Genomic DNA, 12,255 nt, shown 5'->3' with positions numbered 1-12,255 from the left:
TCTGCCATACTAAGATGGCAGTGGCATGCCTAAGCACTTAGTTAGTTTTGATTGCGAGCCTTAAGGCCTACACCTAAGGCCCTACAAAGGCATCTTTTAGAACTAACTTTGTCCTCTTCCTACAGCCTTTTAACAAGTAGGAGCTCGACAACCAACCCGAGTGCCAACTCCTCGGGGAGCTGTGTGCTCAAGCCAGGGGCCTTCTCCAGAGAAATTCCTGCCTAAATAGTTGTATTTTTCTATCACAATTCCTGTTTGCACTTTAAGGGGTAGTTCGATAACTTTTCCATTTTCAATCAATTTATTTTTTTTATTTTTTTTTACAATTTAAAATTAAAATCTTGTTTGGTAATAAATTTTAATTTTCAGTTTGTTTTTAAAATAAAATTGAAAACCAAAAAAAGTAGAAGAAGTCCATCAAATTACAATTAGGCAGATAAAGACCCCGGTTAATCAAATTTTGAAAACTCACATAAGTCATTGTGGATTTTACTACTTAATACTGCGGTCTAGGTGATATTCTTCTTCACTTTAACTGAGATGTTCGATTCTCACCAAAAAGCGAATTTGAATAATGTGTTACCCTATTGTGAGGCTTAGTTTACTTCCCAGAGTGCTCAAAATATCTTTTTTTTTTTTTTTTTAAAGTCATCATGGATTTTTCATTTTTTTAAACTAAAAATTAGCCATCATACAAGATTTTAGTTTTTAGTTTTTAAATGAAATAGTTATAAAACGGTTAATAATCGTAGAAGTATGCTCTATTAATAAGTGTTAAGAGTACTTTCTATAGTCATATTGTTGATATGTTTGAGATTTGATATGAAACTAACAGAAAGTTACAACAAAAGAGGCAGCAGCGGCGACGACCAAGGAACAGAAAAAGATGGCAAAAGAGCGTAGGAAAGTGAAGGAGGCGAGAGCAAGGATGGAGCGGCACAAAGCCAAAGCCAGGCATGCTGAGAAGAAACTCATCAGCTCCAAACAATCCCATGCTCATCATGCCCACCAACCGCTTGTTGCCACGCGCCATAATAACCCTATGCATATGGCCCACCACCAACACCAGCACATGACTGCAACCCACTAGTATCATGCCATCTGTCCACCCGATGTATGTATGTATATTGGGACTTTTTCAATAAAAGGCAGCAGCTTGTCATGTAGATGAACATATATGGCTGAGAGTGGTGAAGTTTTCTGCATGGAGTAATGCGTGGTGACTAATTTTGTCGAATAATTATATAGAATTAATTTCTTTTGGTATTCTGAGCATTAGCTATTCACTACCGAAGATGAGCACAGCGACGAAGACGTTCTAAATTTGAATTTTTATGCTTTAGTTTTTTATAATCATTTAATTTTTAATTTTTTGTTTTAAGCTAAATTGAAAATAAAAATTTTATTTGATAACTATTTTCAGTTTCAGTTTTCCAAAAAATAAAAAAATGAAAACTCAAGGTTACATTTTGAAAGTAGTTTTTTATGTTTTGAATTCAACTTTCAAGAATGTGAAAACTAGAAACTAAAATTGAAAATTAAAGGCCTGTTTGGTATCGTATTAAAAAAAATTTCAAAATTTTTCAGAACATTTTTTAAGAGCATCTTTCAAAAACAATGTTTTTTAAGATCCACAAACTTGTTTGGTATGAGATTTAAAGTTGTCTTCAAATTTTAATATTAAAAAGAAAAGAAAAAAAATAACCTACAATAATTTCTTGTGGATTTTGAAATTACTACCTAATTCAATTGGAGAGACAAAGAGATCCAAAGAAAGGCCGGATGAGAAATGAGAGAGAGGATAAGGAAGGAAAGAGAAAGACAAGATAGAAATATAGAGCTAGTAGAGAAAGATCGGTGAAAAGAGAGAAAGTAGTGGTGGTTTACATAGTTTAAAAGTTCTAAAAACTCCTTTTTGTGTTTTCTAGAAGATGGCTAATTTTTAAGTTAGTTTTGAGTTCAATTTTTGAAAACAGTCCAACCAAACAAATATTCAAGGTGTAAAACTTAAAAAGTAATTTTGAGTCTAAAATATTGGATTCAAATGGAGTACTAAACAACCGCTAAGTAATTATTAAACGACTCCTGAGAAAATCATATACCAATGACAACCGACACTAAAGCGCCAAAAACAAAATACAAATTACAGTGAACAAGATGTCCGACAAAGTAACACAATCCTAAAAACCAAAACCTGAAATCGGTCATACAATGTAAAATGTACATTAGAAACTATCCTACAGCTCCCAAGTCTAATAAAATTACTGGAAATGATCTACGCAAAGGCTGGAGAAAGAGAGAATACAGCTTTGAAGGAGAAAATGAAGCCCGAAGTGAGGCCGAAAACCCACCATTACCAAGAATTTTCTACTAGGAAAATGATTTTCATACACCCATTTTCTTCCTGTGCAAAACCCTCTTAATTCCTCATCTTGAATTGAATGAATGAGTTAGAAGATAAATGATCAAGCAATAAAAATAAACAGGAATGTTCTGAAGACAGAAGGGGTAATACCACAAAGAATGAATGAAACTACGTATCGATGTTGATCACAGAAAACAAAGGAACACAGAATTAGCATTTCCACTACCTGCGTATATTACTGAATTATAAATGTATACATTCGACTCCTACATGCAAATCCACAAACACAGGTCCAAGATACTTTGTTTCCAACCAACAGTACAACCCAAAACCTTTCAAGGATACAACTTTCATACCATAAACCTTAGGTATTTAATACAATGGGATGTAGTCTTCCACATTTCTTAACTGCACCAGAACACGGTTGACAAATTCACTGAAAAAGTTAACAGACCACGAAAATTAATCGAAAACCCCCAGACTTGATGACCTGTTATAGGAGTCTTCATCTCCACTGCGATCTATCCTGGTATTCCACGTGCTGTCAGATATTCCCATCATGCAAGGCTTGAGTCTTCACTTTAGCTGGCTTCGTATTGTGTTTCACTTCAAACCTTGGTAACGCCCTATTATTTTCTGTACCGATTGACATCCCTGGGAAGACCTTATCAAGGAACTCGTCTGCTACATCTCCATCTTCGTCTATTCTGAGTCGCTTTGCATGCCATCTTAGACCCTGGACGCAGAGATAATAGGAAATGAGCAATGTTACTTGCTTCACTCCGGCCATGGAGATAAAAAGGATCCAAAGAGCTCAAACAAACATAACAAAGAAAAATCCATGTGTTGTTACAAGAAGGAAAACAAAATTTCCAGAAAAATACTATAATAGCATCTGGATCATCTCCAGACTTCTGACAGTATTTCAATTTCATCTCCCTGTCCTACAGCATAGCCAACACCTACAATAATAACAAATAGAATGATACAGATTCTAACTATGACTGCATAAACTAAACTAAACTCTCTGCAATCAGTCAATCAACCAACCACAAAATCTTAAAAATTATTTAGAGTGAGTGTATTGAAGGGAATCAAGTCCAATGAAAGAACCATCGCGTTGTCCAATTTTATTAATCCAAAAGATAAGTGAAATCTTAATGAAATAATAACTGCGGTTTTGCTAGAACTATTAAGTGGTTATAGTTTCAAATATAAAGGCAGCAAAATTAAGTCCAGATATGTTGGGCGGTGAATGTTGGGCGGTGAAGCATCAACACGTACACAAAATGGGTGTAGCGGAGATGAGGATGCTTTGTTGGATGTGTGGGCACACAAGAAAGGATAAGATTAGGAATGAGGATATCCGGGGTAAAGTAGGAGTAGCCGAAATTGAAGGAAAGATGAGAGAAAATCGATTACGGTGGTTTGGACATGTGCAAAGAAGGCCTACTGACGCTCCGATTAGAAGATGCGACTATGGGACAGAGGTTCAGGGCCGAAGGGGTAGAGGAAGACCTAGGAAAACTTTGGAAGAGACTCTAAGAAAAGACTTAGAGTACTTGGATCTAACGGAGGACATGACACAGGACCGAGCACAATGGCATTCAAAGATTCATATAGCCGATCCCACTCAGTGACTTGGATTTTCCAAGTCTCCAACCGAGAAGTTTTCCTCACTCGGGAAATTAAGGGAATACTACCTCAACCTACATGTTCCACTCACAAAGCTTCAACATACAAGCTTCAACAAAAGAAAATTCAGAGAACTTAGCGAAGAAGGCTTTGGTGTATTCAACACAATACGTTGAAATGAAGGAAAGCTATTTATTGATATCCCTGATAAGTCACAAATATGTACATATACATGAGTCAAAATAAACAAACAAGAGGGAGCCTTCACAAAGGTTGCTTAGGAGAAGTCTCAGTAGTCGGTAGAGCCCCAGAAAGAGCAGGCACTGGAGGGGGATCATTTGGAGCCTCAGTACTGGACAGAACCCTAGAAGGAGGAGGCAGCAGAGGTTGATCATTTGGAGCTTCATTACGCGGTACAGCCCCAGAAGACGAAGGCAATAAATGCCTTTGGAACAAACCCACAAATCTCTGATGATCAAGTAAAACCTGACCATCAGATTCCTTCATCTGGTCAAGCTTCCTCTTCATGTTTGTAGCATAGTCATGTGCGAGCCGGTGCAACTGTTTATTCTCATGCTTGAGCCCTCTAATCTCCTGTTTGAGACTCATCACTTCAGCCGCCAATGATTCAACTTGGCGGGTTCGAGCAAATAAGCGTTGGGCCATGTTAGACACAGAACCTGCACACCGAACACTGAGAGCCAGAGAATCCTTAACAGCCAACTCATCAGACCGTTTGGAAAGTAGTCTGTTATCTTTGGGAGTGAGAAGGTTCCTGGCCACTACCGCAGCGGTCATATCATTCTTCATCACAGAATCCCCAACAGTAAGAGGACCAGTAGGGGAGACGAAGGATGGGCGCCATATGTTGTCTGGAGAAGGCGTGGCGGCCTCTTCAACAAGGTTCAAGTCAAAACGACGGTCGGAGGGGCCAGACATTTTCAAAGGTGTTGAAGAGAGAAGAGGTCGGACAAATCAAGATCTTAGAAGTGCAAGAATGGAGCTTCTACTGGTGGAGATTCAAGTGTGCTTTGGAACTTAATGCCAGCCTTTATAAAAATCTGCACTCCACGGAGCTTCAGAAATCGAAGAGGCGTTTGCTTTCTCAAAAGCTGGGCTGCTCAGAGACCACGAGACGTTTGCTTTCTCAAAAGTTGGGCTGCTCAAAGACCACGAAGGCCGATCTCAGAAATCGAAGAGGCGCTTGCTTTCTCAAAAGTTGGGCTGCTCAGAGACCACGAGGGCCGATCTCAGAAATCGAAGAGGCACCTGCTTTTCCAGCCTTGTCAGCACCTGTCAGCTTTGCGGAAATTATGGGCATTATGTCGAAGATTTCTGGTGAAGTAGAAAGCACATGAATCTTACTGTTCAATCACCCACTTCCCACACGCAACATTAGCTCATGGGTACCACAGATAACTTTGCCAAAGTTCTCTGACAAAGTTGAGACACGTGAAGCTTGCAGCTCCCACTACACCGCTCTGACCAAGAAGGGTAAAAGAATAGCAAAGAAACAGCACTAACAAAGTTTAGACACATAAATTTTGAAGGTCTAGCTACCATATTATTACCCACAAGGGTAAAGGAACAGTACCACTGCTGGATAATTGGAAAGTCCCTGTGTGTCAACCTCTGTGCTTCGTGGCAAGATAGACTAGCAAACATGCCCAACCTTTTCTCACATTCGAGAAAACACTCCCAACAAGACTGCTTGCTCCAAAATCGAAGAGGCACCGCCCTCCGAATCTCGAGAGCCAGACTCCCAACATGATTACTTTCTCAAAAATCGAAGAGACACCGTTCTCCGAATCTCGAGAGCCAGACCCCTAGCAAGATGGCTTTCTCAAAAATTGAAAAGGCATCGTTCTCCGAATCTCGAGAGCCAGATCTCCGACAGGATTGCTTGTTCGAAAACCGAAGAGGCACTACTTTCCCAACTTCAAGAGCCGGATCTCCTTGGATAAAGCTTGTCTGAAATCTTTACACGCAACATCAGCTTTCCAGATACCACAGACCACTTTTTCAAAGTGCTCTGACAAAGTTAAAACATGTGAAGCTGGCAGCTCCTACTACCGTGTTATGACCAAGCAGGGTAAGGGAATAGCATTACTACTTGTTGTTAAGGAGACTCCTATATATGTTGACCTCCATCCCCAACAGACAGGCAGACCTGCAAAAATGCTCAACCCTTCCTCATATCTGAGAGGGCACTCCCAAAGAAGCCTTTCGAAATATTCAGCTTTCTTTCCCCCCGATAATACCTCTGCAAACAAGCTATACTAGAGCAAGAATATCTCATATCATCAGGGTTAAAAGCAAGAGTATCCCATATCATGTTTTTTCCCTGTCTTTTCCTTTGGCCTTGTTCTTACTTACAAGACAAGGAGAAAGAGAGCAATCAGTCAGCACTTGGAATCAAGCTTCCAGTCAGGAACTGACTGCCTGGAACCCCTTACTTGATTACTTACCTGGCATTGCTCTCGAGTACTCATCTTCAACATCTTATGCTTTCAGGGAAGATACCGCATCTGCCTGAGAAATATATAGGGCAAGTGAGAAGGATACAAGGAAGCATGTGGAGACAAGCGTAACAGCACACGTGCCGATACATCCACTACTCTGTCAAAAGCAAAAGTATCCCATATCAGCAGGGTCGAACGTACTATAGATTTGATGGACTTGTTTTGACACTCAAATTCTTCAGTCGGCCTTATACTCTGGAGGAAACCAGAAAACCCTCCAGCCCAGTTCAAGAATAAGCCTGTGGAAAGTTACTTCTTCAAAAGCAAAAGTATCCCATATCATCTCTTCTCATTTTTCTTCTCTTTATCCTTCATGCTGCCTGCAAGATAGGGAGAATGTGAACAATCAGCCGAAACTCGAAATCAAAGTTCTGATCTGGGACTGATTGCTTGGAGCTCTGATTGCTTACCTTGTCTGTCATCTCTTTCAGCAGATCCCCTAGCTCGGCGACTTGGAGGACTCCTACTACATGGTTTGTATCGCGCTTGACCAAGCCTGAAACTACAAGTAAGCTTCAAGTGAAATTGATACATTACCTTATGCATCTCCACCAGTTAAAGATACCACCCCTGGATGGAGGAAGAGTACTTCCAGAGAAGATGTCACATCTACCTACGAGACAGATAAGGCAAGTCAAGACGATACCACACTCCAGAACTTAGAAGTTTCGTGATTACGAGATCATTCTCCCACAATATTTCCTAATGTCATTTGTACTAAATCATTCACTTGTACTCACTAAAAGAGAGCTTGAACCTATGTACTTGTGTAAATCCTTCACAATTAATGAGAACTCCTCTATTTCATGGACGTAGCCAATATGGGTGAACCACGTACATCTAGTGTTTGCTTTCCTATCTCTATCCATTTATATACTTATCCACACTAATGACCGGAGCAATCTAGCGACGATCACAAAAAGCGACCGTTTTCGCTACCTAGGATCTATCTTGCAAGAGAACGGAGAATTAGATGGAGATCTCAACCATAGAATACAAGCTGGATGGATGAAGTGTAAGAGTGCATCCGGCGTGTTGTGTGATCGTCGTAGGTCACTGAAGCTCAAGGGAAAATTTTATAGGACGGCAATAAGGCCAGCGATGTTGTATGGCACAGAATGTTGGGCGGTGAAGCATCAACACGTACACAAAATGGGTGTAGCGGAGATAAGGATGCTTCGTGGGATGCTTCGTGGGATGTGTGGGCACACGAGAAAGGAGAAGATTGTGAATGAGGATATCCGAGGTAAAGTAGGAGTAGCCGAAGTTGAAGGAAAGATGAGAGAAAATCGGTTACGGTGGTTTGGACATGTGCAAAGAAGGCCTACTGACGCTCCGGTTCGAAGATGTGACTACGTAACAGAGGTTCGGGGCTGAAGGGGTAGAGGAAGACCTAGGAAAACTTTGAAAGAGACCCTAAGAAAAGACTTAGAGTACTTGGATCTAACGGAGGACATGACACAAAACCGAGCGCAATGGCGTTCTAGGATTCATATAGCCGACCCCACTTAGTGGGAAAAGGCTTTGTTGTTGTTGTTGTTGTTGTATCCAAAGATTTGAAGTCCATCAATGGATCTACCTAACGCAAATTTGCATTGTTTCAGGATTTTGTGCAATATAACCTAATCCAGGGTATGAAATAAAACAAACATAGTTTAAACTACACTGGGTGAACAAGGAAAAGAAATAATATCCTACAAACAGAAGAGAAATCTTCATTCCAATATTCTCATGCTTTTAGCTAGCAGAAGAAATGCTGACTCAACAGGAAAATGAAGGATGCTCAACTTTCTGCTTCAGGGATACTGTGATACTCTAAGGAAAGCTATAGGCAGAACAAAATTGTTCCAATTACAAATAGTTCACTCCTACAAGAAAAAGAGATGAAAATCCGTCTACAGAGAAGTCCCACGAGTGAACAATAATCCCCTGTCTACCTCTACAAACACAACTGCTTCCAAAAGAATACCAGAGTTCTAATTGAATAGCCTAACACTTGATTATTCCAAACGAGGGAGAATCACCATTAAAGATGAATGTCAATGTGCACACAGCTCACCCTAACAACCGTTTTGTTTTTAACTTTCTATAATGTAAGATTCTTCAATCACCTACATGCTCTCAATTGTCATGTTGCGCAACCTCTCAACATTATTGCGCATTTGAAAATGACTATATGCACACAAAAATCAGATTGAGGGACTTGAAAATAACTAGATGCATTACATTTGAGATTACTACGACAGCTTTCAAGTTGTCATTTTGAAACTCCTCATTCAATGTGTCTTTCTAGTGCATTTCTAATGTTTTAGTAGTAGAATTGTCGTGCTTGAGTAGTCCAAGGATTATGAGACAGAGGCTCAGGACCAAAGGCATAGAGGGAGACCTAGGAAGACATGGAAAGAGGCTTTAAGAAAAGACGTGGACTACTCGGAACTAGAAGAAGACATGGAACAAAACCAAGCACAATTACATTTTAGGATTCATAAGGCTTTGCCGTTGTTGTTGAGTCTAAAGTTCCAAGGACTTCAAAAGTCCCTCGTCCAAACATTTGGTAAACAAACTTTTTTCCGAGCATTCTAAATGAAACAAATTCCTACCCACACTACCCCTAGTCTCTCAATTTCCATCCAGTAACTGGTTTTCTCTAAATTCGGCTCATCCGTGAGTCATGTACCCGCCACATTACAACATTGCCACATTTTACTGAACGATGGCAGCAAAGCAATTCACAGTAAAAGACTAAAGCCATAGAAACCAAGCAATTGAAACAAAAAATTCTCCAAATTTTGACCAAACACTGCAAAATTACGACTCTTCCAAAACCATTCAATCAATCAATGGAAATCGAGGTACCTGGACACCGCCGTCGCCGGAACGACAAGGAACGAGGACGGGGCCGGGCAGATTACGGTCAACGGTGACCTGGACGGGAACGCTAAAGCCTTTGAGGGGATGCCCAGTTTCTTGGAAGTGGTCCCGGTTCTGGGCGTGGTCATCGTTGTCTTCTTCCTCATCGTTGTCTTTGCCTTCGAGTCCGTCGTCCTTGGCAAACCCTGGTAACCCCGCAATCCTCTTAAACAACCCCATCTACCTCTACTGAGCGGACGGTATCCCGGACGACGCCGTATTGGGGTCGGGAGATGGTGACAAATTGATGTGAGCAGGTCTGACTTCTGAGAGAGTGAGATCCCGTAATTGTCGATGGATTTGTTCGATGGAATATTATTAGTCCAATAAATGCATCAATAATTGTGAGTAAAAATGCTCTTATAATCTAATGTGTTATAAATTGTCTTAGTTTAAACGTGATCCTATATTAGATTTGATTCTAGTTATCATTTTCTATTACAACTTGTATTTCTTTGGGATGTAGAAATTTCTTCTTTCTTTTACTACTATAAATAAAGGTATTATGTAAGAGGGATAACACACACATTCCCCTATAATTCTACAAACACATATCTCTCAATTTCTCTACCCTTGCCGTTGGCCCTATTCTCTTTGTCAGATAAAATAAGCTACAACACGTTATCAGCACACTCCTACCGCTGCGCTTAGGAATCTGACATTGAAGTTTTTTCTGCATCAAACCAGTTCATCCATATCATCGTGCAATCAGGTTCTTTCAAAACAACGATTTTTATCTCGATATTTTTTTGCAACCCTAATAACATGAATATTCACCGTATTGTATGACCCAACTTTACATTTTTCGAATTTCAGATTCTACATAAATTGTATATGCATTATATTCATAATTGTTAAATTATGTGAATTTGATATTTACCATGAATTGCATCAAACATATGTACATGCATTAAAATATTATTGATTTGAATATGCATATAATTGAATTTCATAATTGAAAAAAAAAAATTCAAAAATCACCGCCTAGGTTCTTCAAACCCCATGACCCTGAGCAAGCATGGAGCTCAAGCTCCTTTGAAACCCAATGCCCATAGCGTCAAAACCCAGAAAATCCACATCACCTAAAGCGAGACCACGACTTTGCTGTGCAATTTTCTGACCAAATCCAAAATGGTATCGTAATTTTGATTCGATAGCATTGAAATTCCCGAAGAAATTTCATCAAATTTGGGTGAAATTCCAGTTTGAATTTCTTAGGTTTTTTTTCCCCGATATCGAGGTACTTTCTCCATCCCCTAGAACTTGCTCGCCGTCGAACTTATAACCTTGCACTGAGGAAGTTTTTCCAAAACACAGCCGCTTGCAGTGACGGCACTGGCCTTCGTCCCCGGTGACTGCACCCAGCTCTGGTTAGGGCTTTTTATTTATTTATTTTTTTTTGTTAAAACCCTAAGCCCCAAATCTTTGGGCTGACCTTTTCGACCTGTAGAAAAAAAAACAAGAATTTTTTTTAAGAACAGGACTCGCATGATGCGGCCCAATCCTTGGCTTGACCTAACACTAACTCGAAGGGCCATGGTGTCCCGGCGTTGTGTGCCGCACCAAATCCCGGCTCCGCTGGCGTATCTGTGTTCCCTTGTATCCCGTTACACATGATCCGGCCCCCACTTGGGCCACCCTTTTGGGCTCGACTCCTTTTATGCAACCGATGTACTATATTAGGCCTACAGCCCACTATTAATATTAGGGCTAGATCAGAATGTGAAAAACAAAATAACACAAAATTCTTGGGCTCGCCGCCTGTGGATTTTTTTTGGGGGCTCTCCTAATGCGGCCCGGTTTGTCATTCTCCTCCCCGTGGGCCTGAAGCCTACATTTGAGAAACCCCAACCCAATTTTTGGGCCTGGGTCACACAGACCAAATTTACTCAGCACCCATAGGCTTTGGCCTATATTTTTTGGGCCCCGAGCTTCGTTGTTTAATACTTTTAGACAATTTGGGTTTTTTTTTTTTTTCACCACACTTTAAATTTTGGCCCGAAGTCCAAATACTTAATTCAACTATAACTATAGACTTGAAGTTTTGTTTGCATATTTTTGTTGCATCTTTTCGTGTATATATTTGTGTTTGCCTGCAAGAACATATGAACCTGAAGTTCATAATTATTTTGAAACCTGAAGTTTCTTATGAACATGCCTTGTTTGAAAACCTAAAGTTTCTGTAAAAACATCACCCATGAAAGCCCAAAGTTTTTTCATGCAAAATACTTGTCTATTAGAACCTATAGGTTCTACTCCTATATGAATGGATTGATTTTTCTCCATTACACTCACCATTTCTTGTCCATATATTTTGTGATAGGAACATGTTGAATTTAAACAAACTTGACTTCACCGCTTTAGAGATCTGGAAGGAACTACCTCAAGTGGGTCTAAGATGTGAAGCTCCACCTCACTGCAAAGAACTTGCGTCCCGTCATTGAAGAAGAGACGGACAATCCTGTTGGCAAAGCTGAAAAAGCCACTGCTACGATCTTCATCTGAAGACATATCCATGACGCCTTGCAAACTACATACTTTGCTGAGAAGGATCCACGTGCACTATGGGTCGCTTTGGCTAATCGTTTTAATCACCAAAATGACATATTCTTGCCTGAAGCAAGACATGATTGGCAACATTTGCGTTTCCAAGACTTTAAGTCTGTGAATGAATATAATTCTAAAGTTTGTCAAATCCAATCACTTCTCAAGTTTTGTAATGAAACTTTGACTGAAGAGGATCTTCTAGAGAAGACCTGTTCGACCTTCTCTGCTTCTAATATTATCCTGCAGCAATAATTTATAGCTCAGAAGTTCACTAAG

At 40.1% G+C, this 12,255-nt stretch overlaps 2 protein-coding genes across 3 annotated transcripts; both read right to left on the bottom strand.

The window, feature by feature from the left end:
• Positions 1-2,575: 2,575 nt before the first annotated feature.
• LOC114822142 (uncharacterized) lies at positions 2,576-9,760 on the bottom strand. 2 transcript variants are annotated; one of them, XR_011577230.1, is made up of 3 exons: positions 9,379-9,754; positions 3,250-3,327; positions 2,998-3,101 (listed from the first exon to the last, which is right to left on the bottom strand). XR_011577230.1 is itself a non-coding variant. In XM_029096295.2 (2 exons), exons 1-2 carry the CDS (start codon positions 9,610-9,612, stop codon positions 2,910-2,912), a joined length of 426 nt encoding a protein of 141 aa, XP_028952128.1. In that variant the 5' UTR covers positions 9,613-9,760; the 3' UTR covers positions 2,576-2,909. The 2 variants fall into 2 exon arrangements, 1 of the variants encoding a protein (XP_028952128.1); XM_029096295.2 differs by lacking the exon at positions 3,250-3,327 and having other exon boundaries at positions 2,576-3,101; positions 9,379-9,760.
• Positions 3,295-7,155, bottom strand: LOC139192812 (uncharacterized). Its single transcript, XM_070815581.1, has 3 exons — positions 6,933-7,155; positions 6,664-6,842; positions 3,295-6,532 (listed from the first exon to the last, which is right to left on the bottom strand). The coding sequence occupies exon 3, from the start codon at positions 4,937-4,939 to the stop codon at positions 4,265-4,267; it is 675 nt and encodes a 224-aa protein (XP_070671682.1). The 5' UTR covers positions 4,940-6,532; positions 6,664-6,842; positions 6,933-7,155; the 3' UTR covers positions 3,295-4,264.
• Positions 9,761-12,255: the final 2,495 nt, after the last annotated feature.

The sequence above is a fragment of the Malus domestica genome, chromosome 16, assembly GCF_042453785.1.
Source record: "Malus domestica chromosome 16, GDT2T_hap1".
Classification (NCBI taxonomy): Eukaryota; Viridiplantae; Streptophyta; class Magnoliopsida; order Rosales; family Rosaceae; genus Malus; species Malus domestica.
Note: the sequence above shows the minus strand (reverse complement) of the source record. Positions and strands in the feature narration are given on the sequence as shown.